Source organism: Schistocerca nitens, chromosome 8 (genome assembly GCF_023898315.1).
Source record: "Schistocerca nitens isolate TAMUIC-IGC-003100 chromosome 8, iqSchNite1.1, whole genome shotgun sequence".
Classification (NCBI taxonomy): Eukaryota; Metazoa; Arthropoda; class Insecta; order Orthoptera; family Acrididae; genus Schistocerca; species Schistocerca nitens.
Genome location: NC_064621.1, coordinates 25843413 through 25865721, shown reverse-complemented (window position 1 = coordinate 25865721; position 22309 = coordinate 25843413). Strand labels below are relative to the sequence as shown.

General features: G+C 42.8%; 1 protein-coding gene across 1 annotated transcript in view; it reads left to right on the top strand.

The window, feature by feature from the left end:
* The window catches only part of LOC126198948 (myrosinase 1-like), a 102793-nt gene extending 95409 nt beyond the window's left edge, over positions 1-7384 (top strand). Inside the window, exon 11 of the mRNA XM_049935593.1 lies at positions 7107-7384. Coding sequence (XP_049791550.1) covers positions 7107-7233 — 127 coding nt within the window. The 3' untranslated portion in view covers positions 7234-7384. The remainder of the gene's footprint in view (positions 1-7106) is intronic.
* The last annotated feature ends 14925 nt before the right edge of the window (positions 7385-22309 follow it).

Here is a 22309-nt window from a genome sequence, read left to right as displayed (position 1 = left end):
TGCTGAAAATTTAGTCGTGAGAGTGTGATTGTTTTTTCTACGTGCCTGCCTGCAGCCCAGCAATCATCTTCACGGTGAGTTGCTACCTATTCTCGTTATTACTGCTCACAATTTGCAAAAGTTAGCTTTTGCATGGATTGATCACCGTTGTCACATTTCATCAACATTTGTCTGTGGCTCGTGAATTTCTGGCCACACGAGTGGATTTCCACGACGGGCCAAAACCGCAGGCCATTTCTGCGGGTACCTGTAATGGATCGGCCCTGCTGATCTGGTTCTCACTAACGCGTAGGCCCTGTCTGTTGGATCTAGTCTCACCGACCTGCCCGCAGGCCGAATCTGTCTGTGTGTGGCGTAACCCAGCGGATTTTCACGGCTTGTCCTTGGACTCGGGTCTGCAGTGCTCCTCAACAGGCCAGAGGGCATGGACGATGGATTTCAGGACTCGCGACTGTCTCACCGCAAGTACGTTGTACAGTGTGGCATTTTACATTTATTTGTTCTAGTACATTTTGGCTCTTCAGAAGTAGTTTAAATGTTAGAAAGTATGGCTGATAAGAAGAAGAAAATCGTGCCAGCCGCTGGCGGTTTGTATGGTATGTACTCATATACACTCCTGGAAATTGAAATAAGAACACCGTGAATTCATTGTCCCAGAAAGGGGAAACTTTATTGACACATTCCTGGGGTCAGATACATCACATGATCACACTGACAGAACCACAGGCACATAGACACAGGCAACAGAGCATGCACAATGTCGGCACTAGTACAGTGTATATCCACCTTTCGCAGCAATGCAGGCTGCTATTCTCCCATGGAGACGATCGTAGAGATGCTGGATGTAGTCCTGTGGAACGGCTTGCCATGCCATTTCCACCTGGCGCCTCAGTTGGGCCAGCGTTCGTGCTGGACGTGCAGACCGCGTGAGACGACGCTTCATCCAGTCCCAAACATGCTCAATGGGGGACAGATCCGGAGATCTTGCTGGCCAGGGTAGTTGACTTACACCTTCTAGAGCACGTTGGGTGGCACGGGATACATGCGGACGTGCATTGTCCTGTTGGAACATCAAGTTCCCTTGCCGGTCTAGGAATGGTAGAACGATGGGTTCGATGACGGTTTGGATGTACCGTGCACTATTCAGTGTACCCTCGACGATCACCAGTGGTGTACGGCCAGTGTAGGAGATCGCTCCCCACACCATGATGCCGGGTGTTGGCCCTGTGTGCCTCGGTCGTATGCAGTCCTGATTGTGGCGCTCACCTGCACGGCGCCAAACACGCATACGACCATCATTGGCACCAAGGCAGAAGCGACTCTCATCGCTGAAGACGACACGTCTCCATTCGTCCCTCCATTCACGCCTGTCGCGACACCACTGGAGGCTGGCTGCACGATGTTGGGGCGTGAGCGGAAGACGGCCTAACGGTGTGCGGGACCGTAGCCCAGCTTCATGGAGACGGTTGCGAATGGTCCTCGCCGATACCCCAGGAGCAACAGTGTCCCTAATTTGCTGGGAAGTGGCGGTGCGGTCCCCTACGGCACTGCGTAGGATCCTACGGTCTTGGCGTGCATCCGTGCGTCGCTGCGGTCCGGTCCCAGGTCGACGGGCACGTGCACCTTCCGCCGACCACTGGCGACAACATCGATGTACTGTGGAGACCTCACGCCCCACGTGTTGAGCAATTCGGCAGTACGTCCACCCGGCCTCCCGCATGCCCACTATACGCCCTCGCTCAAAGTCCGTCAACTGCACATACGGTTCACGTCCACGCTGTCGCGGCATGCTACCAGTGTTAAAGACTGCGATGGAGCTCCGTATGCCACGGCAAACTGGCTGACACTGACGGCGGCGGTGCACAAATGCTGCGCAGCTAGCGCCATTCGACGGCCAACACCGCGGTTCCTGGTGTGTCCGCTGTGCCGTGCGTGTGATAATTGCTTGTACAGCCCTCTCGCAGTGTCCGGAGCAAGTATGGTGGGTCTGACACACCGGTGTCAATGTGTTCTTTTTTCCATTTCCAGGAGTGTACTTCTCGAAAGAAAAATCACACAATACCTGTAAAATAATAGCTATAACACAGTGGGTAATAACTCACAATAACAAACATAGTACAACCAACATTTTATTGGCGGTAACCTACAGTGTTGGTTTGCACAATTCTTTCCCGCCTTATACACCTTTTTCAAGAGGCCTACTTCTTTCTGAGCTTATTTCTGAACTCAGTGAAAGAATTTCAAGTCTGTCTTGCAAGGATATGCGTATTTTTTTCAACAAATGTATTTCGTTTTACTGTAACGAAATAACACCCTGGTCTTAATACCATTTGGCTTGCTTTCTCCGTCTATACCGAGCGAGGTGGCGCAGTGGTTAGCACACTGGAGTCGCATTCGGGAGAACGACGGTTCAATCCCGCGTCCGGCCATCCTGATTTAGGTTTTCCGTGATTTCCCTAGATCACTTCAGGCTAATGCCGGGATGGTTCCTTTGAAAGCGCACGGCCGATTTCCTTCCCCATCCTTCCCTACTCCGAGCTTGTGCTCCGTCTCTAATGACCTCGTTGTCGACGGGACGTTAAACACTAATCTCCTCCTCCTCCTCTCCGTCTACAAACAGTTCGTTACAAAACATTTTGATGTTAATACTAATTTTTGCTCACATCAGGAAACGCCATCTACTTGCAATTTTTTTTAGATATTTTCTCGTCTGCACTTGTACCGCAACTGCAAATACATATTGTCAACTTACGTCTTAACGCACCCTTGAGATCTCGAAATCGTCAGGGAAAAGTGCTAAAACTTGTCTGGAAATCGGGTTAATAACAGGGAATTTCACTTTGGGAAACTTGTGGTAACCCTGAAAAGGCAATGTCCTGTCTCACTGACTGACTGACACATCATCGCAAAGGATACAAATTTAAAATCTAGAAAAGGCATATGACCGGGTTCCTAGGAGGAAGTTATTGTCTGTTCTACGAGATTATGGAATAGGAGGCAAACTTTTGCAAGCAATTAAAGGTCTTTACATGGATACTCATCAGCAGTTAGCGTTGACGGTAAATTGAGTTCATGGTTCAGAGTAGTTTCAGGGGTAAGACAAGGCTGCAACCTGTCTCCACTGTTGTTCATATTATTTATGAATCATATGTTGAAAACAATAGACTGACTGGGTGAGATTAAGATATGTGAACACAATATAAGCAGTCTTGCATATGCGGATGACTTAGTTGCGATGGCAGATTCCATTGAAAGTTTGCAAAGTAATATTTCAGAGCTAGATCAGAAATGTAAAGACTATGGTATGAAGATTAGCATCTCAAAAACGAAAGTAATGTCAGTGGGAAAGAAATATAAATGGATTGAGTGCCAAATAGGAGGAACAAAGTTAGAACAGGTGGACGGTTTCAAGTACTTAGGATGCATATTCTCACAAGATGACAACATAGTGAAAGAACTGGAAGCGAGGTGTAGCAAAGCTAATGCAATGAGCGCTCAGCTACGATCTACTCTCTTTTGCAAGAAGGAGGTCAGTACCAAGACTAAGTTATCTGTGCACCGTTCAACCTTTCGACCAACTTTGTTGTATGGGAGCGAAAGCTGGGTGGATTCAGGTTACCTTATTAACAAGGTTGAGGTTACGGATATGAAAGTAGCTAGGATGATTGCAGGTACTAGTAGATGGGAACAATGGCAGGAGAGTGTCCACAATGAGGAAATCAAAGAAAAACTGGGAATGAACTCTATAGATATAGCAGTCAGGGCGAACAGGCTTAGATGGTGGGGTCATGTTACACGCATGGGAGAAGCAAGGTTACCCAAGAGACTGATGGGTTCAGCAGTAGAGGGTAGGAGGAGTCAGGGCAGACCAAGGAGAAGGTACCTGGATTCGGTTAAGAATGATTTTGAAGTAATAGGTTTAACATCAGAAGAGGCACCAATGTTAGCACTGAATAGGGGATCATGGAGGAATTTTATAACAGGGCTATGCTCCAGACTGAACGCTGAAAGGCATAATCAGTCTTAAATGATAAATGATGATGAAGAAGGTGTGAATCTTATAGTGTAGGTATCGATTAAGAAGGGATTGTCTGAAATTACACTCTTAATGTAATGAAATAGGGGATGAAAGGCTTTTTGAAAGTATGTCGCTATTAAGGTAATTTTTTAAACTAGAACTACGAAAACTGGTATTTGGTTTCTCAATCAGAAAATAAAAAATACGCGTTTTAGAGTTTTTGGAAATCAACCACTACTGCGGTCAAATAGTGGGTGAAAGTTTTTATGAAAATAAATAATTACCAAAGAACTACTACAGGATTTTAAGGCTACATATATGACAACTGATAGTGGACCTCTTGGTTAGAAAATGAAAAAAAAAACATATGATTTCAGTCTTTCTGGAAATTCACTCCCTAAGGAAGTGGAATAGGGTATGAAAATATTTCGCTACATTAAAACAATTTTTAAACTAAATTTATGAAAATTGGTATTTATTTCCCTTCTCGGTCAGAGATAGAGAAAAATTTGTTTTGAAATGAAAGTTGCTATGGAAATGTCTCCAAAAGAACGCGAAAGGCATGATTAACAAAAACCTTGGACTCTAGCCATCAGAATCGCTTCTTGGTAAGAAATACACTACTGGTCATCAAAATTGCTGCACCAAGAAGAAATGCAGATGATAAACGGGTATTCATTGGACAAATACATTATACTAGAACTGACATGTGATTACATTTTCACGCAAATTGGGTGCATAGATCCTGAGAAATCAGTACCCAGAACAACCACCTCTGGCCGTAATAACTGCCTTGATACGCCTGGGCATTGAGTCAAACAGAGCTTGGATGGCGTGTATGCAGCTTCAACCCGATACCACAGTTCATCAAGAGTAATGATTGGCGTATTGTGACAAGCCAGTTGCTCGGCCACCACTGACCAGACGTTTTCAATTGGTGATAGATCTGGAGAATGTGCTGGACAGGGCAGCAGTCGAACATTTTATGTATCCAGAAAGGCCCGTAAAGGACCTGCAACATGCGGTCGTGCATTATCGTGCTGAAATGTAGGGTTTTGCAGGGATCGAATGAAGGGTAGAGCCACGGGTCGTAACATATCTGAAATGTAACGTCCACTGTTCAAAGTGCCGTCAATGCGAACAAGAGGTGACCGAGACGTGTAACCAATGGCACCCCATACCATCACGCCGGGTGATACGCCAGTATGGCGATGACGAATACACGCTTCCAATGTGCGTTCACCGCGATGTCGCCAAACACGGATGCGACCAACATGAAGCTGTAAACAGAACCTGGATTCATCCAAAAAAATGACGTTTTGCCATTCGTGCACCCAGGTTCGTCGTTGAGTACACCATCGCAGGCGCTCCTGTCTGTGATGCAGCGTCAAGGGTAACCGCAGCCATGGTCTCCAAGCTGATAGTCCATGCTGCTGCAAACGTCGTCGAACTGTTCGTGCAGATGGTTGTTGTCTTGCAAACGTGTCCATCTGTTGACTCAGCGATCGAGACGTGGCTGCACGATCCGTTACATCCATGCGGATAAGATGCCTGTCATCTCGACTGCTAGTGATACAAGGCTGTTGGGATCCAGCACGGCGTTCCGTATTACCCTCGTGAACCCACCGATTCCATATTCTGCCAACAGTCATCCGATCTCGACCAACGCGAGCAGCAATATCGCGATACGATAAACCGCAATCACGATAGGCTACAATCCGACCTTCATCAAAGTCGGAAACGTGATGGTACGCGTTTCTCCTCCTTACACGAGGCATCACAACAACGTTTCACCAGGCAACGCCGGTCAACTACTGTTTGTGTATGAGAAATCGGTTGGAAACTTTCCTCATGCCAGCACGTTGTAGGTATCGCCACCGGTGCCAATCTTGTGCGAATGCTCTGAAAAGCTAATCATTTGCATATCACAGCATCTTCTTCCTGTCGGTTAAATTTCGCGTATGTAGAACGTCATCTTCGTGGTGTAGCAATTTTAATGCCTATTAGTGTACATTCGGAAAAGATCATGCGTAATTAGCGTGAAAAGCTTAGAAGGTGTTGCAATTTGTGAAAAACATAAAAATTCCATTAAATAAGAAAAAAAATCTGCAGGCCACACAGTATGCGCGAGCGAGGCAGCGAGCGAGGCAGCGAGCGCTAAGCTAGTGTAAAAATGCATTTGAAGGCTGCCTGGTTGTAGATTAATGTCTGTATGGAGCATTTTCAGCCAGTTCCGGATGTCGGGGAAAAAGTAATGAACGTTACACCCTTTAACACCTGTTGGCCACTCACGTTGCCTCGCTTTCACTCGCCACTGTTTCAGTGGCCGTTTGTCCCTTAAACCTTCTGCCCCTCTGCAGCCAGTATGGCGCAGCTCGCTGACTGGTTGTTAGGTCTACCGGATATGTTCCGAACACTACGCACAGTACTTCCACTGACATGGTGCTGAAAGATCCTGATAGTCTCAGCAGAACACTTCTTTGACCTCTCATAACAACACTTCTGATCGTCTGCGTGGACTGTGTTGTCGGGAGCAACACCGAGATTGTTTTCGGGCACCACCTTCCCATATTGAGTGGTATGTCACTGGTTTTAGTCTCCCGTTCTCTTGGTGAGTTTGCTGATACCACATCCAACAGATCATCAGCGTATGCGATAATCCTCTCACTGTGTGTTTCCCGTCCGTTTCTGTTAGACTCTATGGAAACATCACAAAAGATGGACCCACAGACTGAACCCTACATTTCGCGTAGTTTCCGAACGTCGGTGACTACCAGCTGTTATCAAATGCCCCGGAAGTGGCCAGTACGTACTTGCGGTTGACATTATGCACTGATTTGAGTGCCCAATTAATGTCATCGCCAATCGCCCTATTTTCAGGGAGGGCACAGATTTTGCTGCGCTTCGTCCGAGAGTAGAACGGAAGGAAATGTTTATTCAAGGCGCAATAAGAAATACCCTCTCCAACACAAAGTAGTGCTTTGTAGACAATAGACGTAGATGCAGAGAGCAATATGTGAATTACGCAGTGTGTGTATGTCAAGTATCAACAAAACTTGTCTTGTAATGTAACAATATTTTGATGCAGGGCGAAGTTTGGAGTCTACGAGGTGGATTTCAGCAGTCCAAACAGAACGAGGACGCCCAAGGATTCCGCTGCATTTATAGCGGAAGTCTACGGCAGCAGGCAGCTTCCGGAGCAGTATCGTCTATAATGACATCCTAGTCAGTGAGTCATTAAGTCCCAAACTTCCTTTCTCCCTTGCAGGGCAGTACTTTTTCCAGAAAATACTTATGGTATATGGCTGAAGTGAATTATGAGCAAAAAGTATATTTAAAATTGTTGAATGTCTGAAATATTCATCACTATAATGGCACAAATAAATAAATTAACAAAACGGAGTCGGTTATATTTATTCCTTTAGTAAACAGAGACTATGTGAGCACTACACCGTCAATCATTGCTACTCTCTTTGAAAGGGATCCATCAGACCGCTTTCATGACAATTAATCTTAGCCTCTCCCTACTTTGCGATAGTTGTTGCCCTCGAGAAAGAAGAATGTCTGTTTCTTCATTTTATCTCTGTCTGAAGAGTATCAGTATTATTCCGGTATTTCCCAATCCTGTGTGTGAACTCGAATCAATGAGTTGAACTTATTTCGTTGTCGGTGACGGGATGCACATTCTGCTAACTGAGTGTTGCCAGTGTTTGGGATACCAGTGCAGGGACGGGGAGGTAAGCTGTGCCGGCATGACAGGTGTAGTGGACAAGGAGAGCCCCGCTGTGGTGGCGAGAGTACTTCGAGCCTCTTTGGAGGAGTCGTTTCCCGCTCATTGGCTTTGTGAGGACATTTAACGAAGGACGGTTCAAACTGACACACTTCCGGCGCACTCTAAGTAAAACAAAAGTGATTGCTATTCATTTTGTAATGGGTACAATGAAGGAATTTGAATGTACTTTAAGTTCGCTAATATTATGATTAACAATTATCCTTGAATCATCATGATGCTACATGCAGTTTTAATCGTTGTAGTGTATGTGATTTTGTAATTAAACTAGTTTCTTTGTGTTGTGCTTCGTGCTCAGGTCAACTGGTGAATGTGATTGCGATTACACAAAGGAACCGCACTTTCTCTTTAAGTTTATCACAGTAAATTCACTATCGTATTTGAGAATTGTTTCAGAGAAACTGATTGCGCTTAAAGCAAGATCGAAATCCTTACCCTTAAGTGAGTTAGGAGACTTAGGAAATTGTGATTTGTGTTGATGCCATGTCCACGTGTGAAACTTTAGGAATCACAATAACTGAATTTAATTCATGAATGAGTGGTTAAATTATTTATTCTGTGAATAATACTCAGATTCTTATGCAATCTTGTGTTGAAATACACTCCTGGAAATGGAAAAAAAAGAACACATTGACACAGGTGTGTCAGACCCACCATACTTGCTCCGGACACTGCGAGAGGGCTGTACAAGCAATGATCACACGCACGGCACAGCGGACACACCAGGAACCGCGGTGTTGGCCGTCGAATGGCGCTAGCTGCGCAGCATTTGTGCACCGCCACCGTCAGTGTCAGCCAGTTCGCCGTGGCATACGGAGCTCCATCGCAGTCTTTAACACTGGTAACATGCCGCGACAGCGTGGACGTGAACCGTATGTGCAGTTGACGGACTTTGAGCGAGGGCGTATAGTGGGCATGCGGGAGGCCGGGTGGACGTACCGCCGAATTGCTCAACACGTGGGGCGTGAGGTCTCCACAGTACATCGATGTTGTCGCCAGTGGTCGGCGGAAGGTGCACGTGCCCGTCGACCTGGGACCGGACCGCAGCGACGCACGGATGCACGCCAAGACCGTAGGATCCTACGCAGTGCCGTAGGGGACCGCACCGCCACTTCCCAGCAAATTAGAGACACTGTTGCTCCTGGGGTATCGGCGAGGACCATTCGCAACCGTCTCCATGAAGCTGGGCTACGGTCCCGCACACCGTTAGGCCGTCTTCCGCTCTCGCCCCAACATCGTGCAGCCCGCCTCCAGTGGTGTCGCGACAGGCGTGAATGGAGGGACGAATGGAGACGTGTCGTCTTCAGCGATGAGAGTCGCTTCTGCCTTGGTGCCAATGATGGTCGTATGCGTGTTTGGCGCCGTGCAGGTGAGCGCCACAATCAGGACTGCATACGACCGAGGCACACAGGGCCAACACCCGGCATCATGGTGTGGGGAGCGATCTCCTACACTGGCCGTACACCACTGGTGATCGTCGAGGGGACACTGAATAGTGCACGGTACATCCAAACCGTCATCGAACCCATCGTTCTACCATTCCTAGACCGGCAAGGGAACTTGCTGTTCCAACAGGACAATGCACGTCCGCATGTATCCCGTGCCACCCAACGTGCTCTAGAAGGTGTAAGTCAACTACCCTGGCCAGCAAGATCTCCGGATCTGTCCCCCATTGAGCATGTTTGGGACTGGATGAAGCGTCGTCTCACGCGGTCTGCACGTCCAGCACGAACGCTGGCCCAACTGAGGCGCCAGGTGGAAATGGCATGGCAAGCCGTTCCACAGGACTACATCCAGCATCTCTACGATCGTCTCCATGGGAGAATAGCAGCCTGCATTGCTGCGAAAGGTGGATATACACTGTACTAGTGCCGACATTGTGCATGCTCTGTTGCCTGTGTCTATGTGCCTGTGGTTCTGTCAGTGTGATCATGTGATGTATCTGACCCCAGGAATGTGTCAATAAAGTTTCCCCTTCCTGGGACAATGAATTCACAGTGTTCTTATTTCAATTTCCAGGAGTGAGCCGTTTCTTTATATCGATCAACATGTCCTTCACATACATCTACATCTACATGCATACTCCGCAAGCCACCTGACGGTGTGGCGGAGGGTACTTTGAGTACCTCTATCGGTTCTCCCTTCTATTCCAGTCTCGTATTGTTCGTGGAAAGAAAGATTGTCGGTATGCCTCTGTGTGGGCTCTAATCTCTCTGATTTTATCCTCATGGTCTCTTCGCGAGATATACGTAGGAGGGAGCAATATACTGCTTGACTCCTCAGTGAAGGTATGTTCTCGAAACTTCAACAAAAGCCCGTATCGAGCTACTGAGCGTCTCTCTTGCAGAGTCTTCCACTGGAGTTTATCTATCATCTCCGTAACGCTTTCGCGATTACTAAATGATCCAGTAACGAAGCGCGCTGCTCTCCGTTGGATCTTCTCTATCTCTTCTATCAACCCTATGTGGTACGAATCCCACACCGGTGAGCAGTATTCAAGCAGTGGGCGAACAAGTGTACTGTAGCCTACTTCCTTTGTTTTAGGATTGCATTTCCTTAGGATTCTTCCAATGAATCTCACATGTCAGTCTGGCATCTGCTTTACCGACGATTAATTTTATATGATCATTCCATTTTAAATCACTCCTAATACCTACTCCCAGATAATTCAGTTGCTGACCTACGATATTGTAGCTAAATGATAAAGGATCTTTCTTTCTATGTATTCGCAGCACATTACACTTGTCCCCATTGTGATTCAATTGCCATTCCCTGCACAATGCGTCAATTCGTTTCAGATCCTCCTGGATTTCCGTAGAATTTCCATTGTTACAACCTCTCTGTATACCACAGCATCATCCGCAAAAAGCCTCAGTGAACTTCCGATGTTGTCCACAAGGTTATTTATGTATATTGTGAATAGCAACGGTCCTACGACACTCCCCTGCGGCACACCTGAAATGACTCTTACTTCGGAAGACTTCTCTCCATTGAGAATGACATGCTGAGTTCTGTTATCTACTCCGTAGCCCCCATGTTATCTTTTATGAAACACAACACAATATTATAAACTTATTCATCGTCCAATTATACGGATGATTTGGTTCACTTATGAGATACTGGGACTCAGCTTGGTTTTTCGTTGTTCACTAGTGACCGATCAAGTGTTCTTCAGACACTCCGTGGGTCCCTGTGATGTTACTGGATGAACTGAACGAAAATTTCAAAGCCTTATCGGTACACGTTGTAAATTTTGCTAAAGTACGCGTTTGCTGAGTTGCTCAAATATCTTCATGAATCATTGTATACCTATACTCTGAAGTATAGTCGTTACCTTTGGCAGCCAGAAGATAATTTCTCTTCTTAACGTAATTAGGATGTCCCTTCCATGTCCCCACCCCCCTTTTCTGTGTCATTTGTGAATTTATACGAAATTGATGCAAAAGAGTGAAACGTCCCCTTTGGAAAAATTTATGAATTACTGTGCTGGTAAACCACTTACGTTATTTGATTTTCAAACTGCTGAGCAATATATATATATATATATATATATATATATATATATATATATATATATATATATATATATATATACAGGGTGAGCCACCTAACGTTACCGCTGGATATATTTCGTGGACCACATCAAATAATGACGAACCGATTCCACAAACCGAACGTGAGGAGAGGGGCTAGTGTAATTGTTTAATACAAACCATACAAAAATGCACGGAAGTATGTTTTTTAACACAAACCTTTTTTTTTTTTAAATGGAACCACGTTAGTTTTGTTAGCACATCTGAACATATAAACAAATACGTAATCAGTGCCGTTTGTTGCATTGTAAAATGTTAATTACATCCGGAGATATTGTAACCTAAAGTTTACACTTGAAACCTCCGACGTTCAGTTGCGTGTTGTAACAAACACGGGCCACGGTCGGCGAGCAGCATCTGCAGGGACATGTTTACGATGACGACCGTGTTTACGAGTGTGGCTGTAGTGCACTGTTGTGATTTGGTCTAGCTGTCGCAGTGTCCGCATGTAGCGCTTGCTGCTATTGTTATTCTGCATTCGTCTCCGCACGCAGACCAACTGTGGTACACCGTGTTACCAGACGTCTGTGATAGTGTAGTGTTGTAGGAACTGTGGCCATGGTGTATTCGAACTCTGAAAAGGCGGAGATGATACTCATCTATGGCGAGTGTCGACGAAATGCACCTGAAGCCTGCAGGGTGTATGCAGAACGGTACCCGGACAGAGAGCATCCAACGTGCCGCACATTGCAAAAGATCTTCCGCCAACTGTATGCAACAGGTATGGTCGTAGCACGCAAACGGGTTCGTAACAGGCCCGTCACAGGACAAGCGGGTGCAGTTGGTGTGTTAGCTGCTGTTGCCATGAACCCACACATGAGTACACGGGACGTTGCGAGAGCCGGTGGACTGAGTCAAAGTAGTGTCATGCGCATCCTGCATCGTCACCGCTTTCACCCGTTTCATGTGTCGCTACATCAGCAATTACATGGTGATGACTTTGTAAGATGTCAGGCAAATCCAACACCTTCCATGAAAACCCTGACATGATAAGCAAATCCAGTAGTATGTCACATAGCTCCGAATAAATCGTGACATTAAATTAACCAAAGTAATACGAGTAACGCGTGAGCAAATGGAATACCACAGACTAACACAAGAGTGCCAAAATGCATGTTATACCTTCCCACCATGAGACAGACGCAGTTCCGAGGGGAGAAACGAGAACAGAAGCCGAGAGCAGAACCATGTTAAGTTAGAAGGCCCTACGATAAGGGACGGACACCCACGTCGCCAGCTAACCGTTAGGACCACCCCCAGCCGATGTTAAAAGCTAGAGCCTTAGTGTGAGACTTTTTCGCGTCTCTGTTACGTCAGGACCACCCCCCAGCCCATGTTAAAAGCTAGAGCCCTCCAGAAGAACAGTACAGATCTTACGATAACACAAAAAGGGCCATCCAATCCAAGTTTTAGCGTGAGACTTTTTCGCGTCTCTGTTACGTTGCAAACTTTAAAAACATTGCCCCACCACGAAAAGTGTAACGTTTCTCATTGGATGGACAGAATTTTTGTAGGCGGAGCTTAAGGTTAACATTGAGACCCTGATTGGTTAGATGAAAACACAGTCATATAGTTTTTTTAAAACCAACTTCGGTAAATAGTAGTAAGGAGAAGTTAGGAGAGAGTTGCTTCCGAGACGCAGAGGTGAGCGGAGCTGTGCTGCCCGCCGCCCCCTGACGAACACGGACAAGGTAATGAACGCAGGCGATCCCGCATAACAGCGCATAAAGCTTCACTCAGAACTGCAGAAGTCTCATCTGTTACACCCCTTTTTGCGTAATACTAGTGTTGATCGTCAATTAAAGCTCATGGTGTTCACATTTGCCACTTGAAATAAAAATCTGAAACGCGGTAATTTTTCTGTTACACAGTTATTGAGAAGCCACTTCAGCCACTGTAATTTACGACAAGTTAGATAAGTAATTAAAGATAATTGAGGGTCACTGTAGACCATTTTGATAGTTTTCTCTTTTGTGAAACTTAATTTAAACCTAGATTATAGATGTGAGATGGCATAGGTCATCCTTCGATCCATTGTTAGCAATGGCAGATCGAGACCTTGACCGAATTGAGGTAGAGACCCAGCATGAAAATGGACAGAGAATAGAGGACAGTACAACAGACGATGCAGTATCGCGAGAAATAGGACATATAACGCACCATAACGAGGATAATGTACGCCAAGGCACAGAAAACCTAGGTCAGCATACGACAGAGGAGCAGGAAAGTAGAGAGATAGGCGATGAGGATTCTAACTTGCGTCTTGAATACGTAGAACCCATAGTACAAGTAATCTGAGCTCCCTCACCACAGAGTACTAGGAATTCGGGCAGAAACGTGTCACCGCACAGTTCAATGCAATCGGTTGCAAACCAACACTTGGGCGAAAACACAGAGCGTAGGACGTCGGAAGAAAACGCAATAGGACCCACCAATCTGGCAGAATTATTACAATTAATGACGGAAACCATGACAAGACAAAATAAAGAAATTGCGAACCAAATTAAAATTCAGAATGCAGAAATGACGAAACAAAATGCAGAAACCACGAGACAAATGCGTGCGATTAAAGAACAAAACAAAAAAATTCAGTTACACCCAAGTCATATTGAAGACGAGGCAAAAGAATCTCGAGAAGTGATAGGAAACTTAATAACAGGTCCCAATCAATTGAGAACAGACATTGACAAGGTACAAGAGGACGTACAAACATTGCGTAATGACATTCAGGACGAGATCAAAACATTACGTAACAACACCCACGGAGAAGTCAAGAAACTAGAGAAACAGATAAACGTAATTACTAGACAAGCAGCAGGTACAGCGCGTGAAATAGTTGAAAACAGTGTGTTACACAAACGTATCACAAAAGCAGCGCTGAAAGGATATGATAACCGCATAGTCAAAATAGAAGCGCAAACGAAGCGACAATTTCAGAAATTGCGAACAGAGTTGTTGCAAACCATTGAAGAGCGTAGTGAACAGGATCGAACAAGCACAGAGTCTGCAACCACATCCGTATCTGTAACACCATCGGAAAAACAAGCAATTAACGAAGATATAACGCATTTGCGATTCCAATCACAGGCGGAAAGTAACATACGTGAAATCAGACAGCCTGCACAGCAACAAACACGTTTCGAAATTCTTGATGAACAAACGTCATCACAAAAACATGCAGAACCACAAATGTATGTTTCAAGACATATTGGATCGTGCAATGAAGCAACAAGGTTAGCCAGACAAGGTACCGAACCAATACCTGACAATGGAAAGCCAGGTCGCGAAGAGTACAGTGCAATGCATTCAGCTACACGTTCACAACCGATGGAAGAAAATTATTGCGTACCACTCCAACGATACTACACAAGGGTAGGCGAAAGTTACAGTGGACAATATCCAATGGATCTACCACAACCGGAAAGAACGACGGGAGAAATGATCAGAAACAAAAGTGGCGAAGAATCGTGAATTTCATATGGAACTATGACGAAGTACGACAACGATCATTTCCTTACAATCAGAAAATTTCAACACTTTCGAGAAGGAAACTCATTACATCCACGAACTTTTATTGATCAATCCCGAGTACGATTACCAGAACACTGGACGCTAGCACACAAATTAGACTTTATGTATGCACATATGTCAGGAAAAGTCGTAGAAACCATGCAGAATGTTGCAGTGACATGCCGATCGTACGAAGATTTCAGAGAGAAGTTTCTCTCACTATATTGGTCCAGCAAAGCACAGAACAGAGTGAAGTACGAATTATTACAGAACCCATATTTTGAAAATTCAGGAGAGAAGAGTCCCGTGAAATTTTTCGAATTAATGGCACAGAAAAATCAATGCTTAGATGTACCATACAGTGACGGAGAGTTGATTAAATTATGCGCGATGAAGTTGCCATTGAAATACCAGCAATCATTAGTAGGTCGCGGAGGCAATGACGTCGGAGCATTTAAAGGTATTCTAAGGGAACTAGAGTTCATATTTTCGGAAGATGATGCAAGAAAAAGACGAAGCGCACGTGAAAACTGAAAGGTGGCTACACTGAGCCACAGCGCCAGAGATCGCGCCAGAGAGTATTATTCCACCGCCTCCACTGGCAGTGCTTGTTGAGAAGTGGCAGTAGTCGGTCGTTGTTGAGATGTGGTGGTAGTTAGTGCTTTGGAGAGAGGATGTTGATACCTGTACTATTTGAGGCCATGTTGTGTGCAGATGTTTTGATGGGCTAGACACCAGATGATGTTCGAATGGAGATATTGTAATGATCAGAGTACTTTTCGTCAAGATATATAAAGGTAAAAGAAAATTTTCTTATTTTTTTTATTTCAAATGTGTTAAACAATAATGCCCCTTGGTCACAGGTTCAGTCAACAAAGCATTTGGCTCGTGTTCTTGTATCAGACTGTATTTCTTGTTTCGGTGTGCAATTATAGTATTTCTGTTTATTTTTTTAATTACTTCAGTATAAATGGTATTTAAAATATCTTGTCTTATTGAGGAAGAACCGTGCCAGATGTGTACGTTGAATCACACTTCCACACACAGAACAGTTACACTTGTGCTTTGGTTTCGTAGGTTTTCTAGTTGCTGGGGACTTAATTAATTAATTGTGTTAACGGAAATTTTCTTTCATTTTTTGTTGTTGTTCTATGCAGTCAGATTGCGTACTAATACCAGTCAGGGCCAACCGGTTACGAGACTTCGTATCCGGACAGACAGCGACTAAAATTAAAAATTATTTGCATAATATTTAATTAGGCCCCCATGCACGTGGCGACTGCTGCTTCGGATCGTCCCTTGGAATTCTTCTGATTGTAAAAATAGCAGACAGTAGTATTGTTGTAGTAATTTGTAGTTTAGTATTTGTAGTCTATATTGCATAAGTAGATTTGGTAATTGTCGCTTTTCTAATGGTATTTTTTGCAGAATTTAATTTTTGTTGTCTTGTATACGGGTTTGACAATTTTGTGCAATTATGAAGGTTTCAATTGTTCGTTAGACGTGTTTGTTGGGAAACATTTCGTGTAAATGGTATTGTTGGAGATATAGTGTTATTGTGTATAATTTTCGTATAGTGACGAGTTTGTATGTGTTACGCGATCGATGAAAAAGGCAAAAATGATGGATAGTCAGAATGACGAAATTGTTGACATGGCGAATTCGCCAACACAGGAGAACAGTATGATGAATAATGAAGTTGAAAACAATTTAATAAGTCGGGAAAATAGTCCGGAACCATTTCAAAATTTTTCGCAATCAAAAAATTTTCAGAATACGAGATTAATGACAGAAGATTCTGGAATAGTATCGAACACAGATAGCTTTACAGCTATGACGAAGGAAACTGGTTTTGCGGGAAATGTTAGGGGCGAAAAGAATTTTGAACCAGTTAATATGGAGCAGTTGATGGGTGTAATGTTAAATTTGGGATCTGAATTAAAAACACGTTTAGACTCACAAATAGGAACAATGGAAACACGGTTAGAATCACTGGGATCACAGTTGGGATCTGAATTAAAAACAGTGGGATCACAAATAGGAACAATTAAAACAGAGATGGAAACAATGGAAACACGGTTAGATTCACGAATAGGGACATGTTTCAAAAACATGAAAGATGAATTAAAGAAAGAAATTAGAGAAGAAGTACAACCGATTTTGAATTCTCACAATAATAGATTAATTGCAGTAGAGATTAGACAAAGGGAACAGGATAGAGAACAGGAAGAAAGAGATCGCGTGATAGTACAGAAATTTTCAGAGTTAAATTTACAACGTGCACACGATAAGGAAGAAATATTTGAGAGAATCGAGGAATCCGTACCAAATGACAGATTAAATAACCTAACAGAACAGTATGAACAGTTATCTACTAAATGTGTTAATACTGAAACCCGAGTCGCGACACTTACGGAAGACGTAAATAAACAGAAAGAACAATTAGGTGACTTATCGGAAAGAGTTGAGGAGATTTCAGATAAATTGTCGACTCTTAGCTTAAATGGGGACAGAGATTCGGGTGATACAGCTCCATTACCATTTGCAGAAACTGAAGAGTACCAGAACATAAATAAACATGTTGAAAATCAGGGAAAATTTAATGAACGCGTTAAAGAGAAGTTGAGGCATTACGAAAGCAAGTCAAACAAATTGAAGGCGAAATCGTAGGAAAAGATAGCAGAAGAAATTTAGAATCACAGATAGCAGAGGGGACTGAAGAAAATAATTTGTTTCATTTACGGGATGCAACAAGAGAGCGCCAGGCGCGCGAACTTGACAATAATCGACATTCGGACTGGGACAGACGCGGTAGGTGTTTGTCGCCACGAGGAGAAAACTTCTTAACTGTTCGGAAATTTAAGATCTTTCGCAATTCTAAGAACGACATACATCCATGTTCATGGTTAGATCAATTTATGTACGCACTTCCACCAAATTGGCCACAAAGTCGCAAACTCGAATTTATGTGTGGATATTTAGAAAACGAACCGGCGACGCGGATGCGCGCACTTATTAGAGATTGTAATAGTTTAAATGATTTTTATCATGCATTTCTATCGGCATATTGGTCCGAAAACACGCAAGACAGAGTCAAACATAGTCTTATTATGCAGCGTAATTTTAAACAGTCTGAGTTCCGCACGCCAGCAGAATACTTTGAAGACATGATTCGAAAGAATCAGTTCCTTTCCAGCCCTTATAGCCCGACTGAATTAATTCGCATTTGTTTAACTAAGCTGCCACAATCCTTAAGACAAATTGCTTTAGCCGGAAGATGTAAAGACGACATTGAGACTTTTAAGACTTTGCTACAAGAACTTGAGTATGACAACGAGGACGGGACTTCTTGTAATTTTTTCAGTGACGGTAATCACAATAGATATTCAGAGAGAAGGGATAGTGATCGGAACGGACGTTATATGGGTAATTTTGAGAATGACAGACGAAACAGACAGGACAATAGATACCAGCCTTATGACAATAACAGACGTTCTAACAGAAATTACACAGACAGTTATAATAACGGTAGTTCCTACCGGAATGATCAATCATACGGAAACAGTAATCGGTATTATCAAGACAGAAATTATTCATACAGTAACAGAAATTCTTACTACAGAAATAACCAGGATAGTAGATACAACAATAATTTCAGAAGTGACAGTCGAAATTACACAAGAAGCAGTCATGCAGATAGACAGGAAAATAGAAATTTTTATAACAGACACAACCAAGAATTTGCATCTAATAGACAGGAGTGACCTAATTGGCATCCTCCACGTGACAAAACTTCAGAGAGACAAGTGCAAATCGTAGAAATTGATCCGCGAAATGACGCGAATAATCAAAGACGTGACGCAAGCAATCGACAATGACTTGTAGCTTCGGCTTCTGGCAGCAATATAGACGGTTCAGAAAGTAAAGACACTACGACTTTACACAACGTACGCCTGGAAGACATGAGAGACATTTTGCTAGACGAAAAGGAAAATAATGTAGACGCATTTTTACATCCTGTTATTGAAGTATGTGTGGGTAAGCATAAGTTCACTGCAGTTTTAGATTCTGGGAGCCCATTGAATGCCATTAGTGAATCAGTTTTTCGTATATGTGTAAGAACTACTGCTTGTCCTGTGTTACCTGTTTCTAAAAATACAATTCGAGGAGCGATTTCTGGAAAAAGTGTGGAAGTCAAACAACAGACCAACTTAAATTTCATTTGTCAAGGATACGAATTTTCTGCTAATTTTATTATTGTTCCACTACTCAGTACACAAATTATATTAGGTATGGAGTTTCTTAACACACATAAGGCAATTTTGAACTTTAAAGAAGGAAGTGTGAATTTGATTGTTGCCGGAATGCCGAAAGGTTTGAAATTTTTCGAGTGTTTAACCAGATCTGAATCAGATACAAAATGTTTAAGGTTTCTTACTTCTGATGTTTTAGTTGAGCATTATGACGACAATGTGTTCATTCATGACAACGACAATAGATACAGAGACGCGATGGATGATATAATTAATAGCGAAGAATTAATTAATGAAAAGGTTAAGAAAGCTGAAGTGCCAGACGACGTTGCAAGAGAAGAACTGCACCAAATTTTGACTTCACATGCTACAGTATTTAGTCATCACACAAGAACTATACAAGGCTTACAATATTTGTTTAAAGTAAAAGAACACACACCATTTCGGGGGAAAACGTACGCTATTCCTTTGGCGTACAGAGACAAGGTTAAGAGTGAACTTCAATACATGTTAGATCAAGGCATTATTGAGCCAGCAGTCAGTCCTTATACCAGCCCATTACACGTCGTTCTTAAAAAGGATGGGTCAATTCGTTTGGTTCTGGATTCCAGACAGATAAATAATATCATCGTTCCTGAAACTGACCGTCCACAAAATTTAGATGAACTTCTTCAACATTTCCATGGAATTAAAGTTTTATCCACGATTGATATGCGCGCAAGTTTTTGGCAAATAGAACTCCACCCTGATTGTAGAAAATACACTGCCTTTTTAGCCTTTGGTAACTGTTACCAGTTTCGGAAATTACCGTTTGGACTTATTGTATCTTCAGCAGCATTCATTCGTAGCTTAAACAAAATTTTACCTGTTGATCTTCGTGAAAATATTACTTCATATGTTGACGATATTCTTATTGCTAAACATTCTTGGAGTGAGCACAACAAAATTTTGGATTCATTATTACGTATTTTTGCACGAGTTGGCATTACAGTGAACTTGGAAAAATCTGAATTTGGTCGTTCTCAGGTGAAATTTCTCTGTCACATTATTTCTACAGAAGGTATTCTTCCTGATCCAGAGAAATTAGACGCTATTCGTAATTATGCTGTTCCTACCACAAAACGTGATGTTCGTAGTTTCCTTGGTGTCTGTAATTTTCTTAGACGCTTTGTTAGATTGGACAATTTGTATTTTCTGATTCATAATGAGTAGAAGATTTGGATCAGATGGATTACACAGAGGTTGTGTGTGGACATTGTGTCTTCGGATTGTATGGGATGATGAAATTTGCACTAGGATTTTATCTGTACTTGTTCGAGGAGACTGACTAGAGGAAAGAGTTGTTATGGAAGTGAAATGATATTGGCGATAAGGTTTATATGTGTCGACGTATTGAAGAGGTATTATTGAGGTATTGAGATTGTGTGAAGTTGATGATTATTGGAGTTTTGGTGAACAAGAGGTAAGGTAAATGATATTGATGATAAGGTTTATATGTATCGACGTAAGAGGTATTGTTGAAGTATTAAGTTTATGTGATGCTGATGATTATTGGAGTTTTGGTGTATAAGAGGTAAAGTAAGTGAGGAGCATATTTTTTTTTGTCGGTTTATATGGAACAAGGAGGATGAAGATGGCAGACTAGAACACTCAAGTAGATGGAAGATTGTCTACACACACACTTTGTTAAATTAATAAGCAGTATATACTTTTTTTTTGGAGAGAGGAAGTATTTGCATATCTTGGCACACTGACAGTTGTTCAGCAACCGTACATTTGATTTGGCTTTGCAAACATTGGTCTTGACATGATGACTATGACGTTGACTAACTATTATTGACTGTTATACATTGCTGCCACTACTACTTGATACACACGTTAAACATCAAATCTTTGACAGAATTGCATTTACACAGTTAACACTATTCAATTACACAGTAGCACTTAATGTGGATGAAAGATGAGTGAGTGTGTTTTGTGTGTTTTCCTTTACTAATCCCAGATAATTGGTACCGACCTATCTCCTAAATATTATTTTACTTGTTTGTTGTGGCTTGCACTGACACCCATAAGTATTACAGGTTTACTGATATTTGTGTATTTGTAATAGTTAATATGACAATTATCTGATATCATTTGTGTGTTTATTATAATTTGTATGTTTAGTGTAAGAGCATTGAGAATAATTTTGTAAAAGGAATTGTGTGTGCATTCAAACTGTTGTTCGTGCTTGCACTTGTTCAACATTGATGGGTGCCACTTGAAAATGTTTAATTTCTGCTGATGAACTGTCTAATTAGTGATAGTGAATATTATGGACTGTTACCTGCACTTGTTCAACATTGATGGGTGCCACTTGGAAATGTTTAATTTCTGCTGATGAACTGTCAAATTAGTGATACTGAATATTATGGACTGTTACCTGCACTTGTTCAACATTGATGGGTGCCACTTAGAAACGTTTAATTTCTGCTGATAAACTCAGATGAACTGTCTGATTAGTGATGGTGACTATTATGGACTGTTACCTGCACATGTTCAACATTAATTGGTGCCACTTAGAAATGTTTAATTTCTGCTGATAAACTCTGATGAACAGTGTGGTTAGTGATCGTGAATATTATGGACTGCTGTCTGCACCTGTTCAACATTGCTGGGTGGCACTAATGGAACTGCTTCTACTGAAATGGTGTCACTTGTTGCTGTCTGCACCTGTTCAACATTACTGGGTGCCACTAATGGAACTGTTTCTGCTGAATGATGTCACTTGTTAGTGTCTGCACCTGTTCAACATTGCTGGGTGCAACTGATGGAACTGCTTCTACTGAAATGGTGTCACTTCTTGCTATCTGCACCTGCTCAACATTGCTGGGTGGCACTGATGGAACTGCTTCTACTGAAATGGTGTCACTTGATGCTGTCTGCACCTGCTCAACATTGCTGGGTGCTACTGCTGGAACTGTCAACTACTTGTTTATTGAACCAGTGAAAGCATTTTATGTGAATATTTGTATAAACTGATTTTTTGTGTATTACTGTTTGTGAAATGTTATGAGACTCTTACCTGCACATATTCGTCATTGCCGACGCTATTGATTGAATTGTTTAACCACATGATACTCGTGTAAACTATTATGTAAAGTCA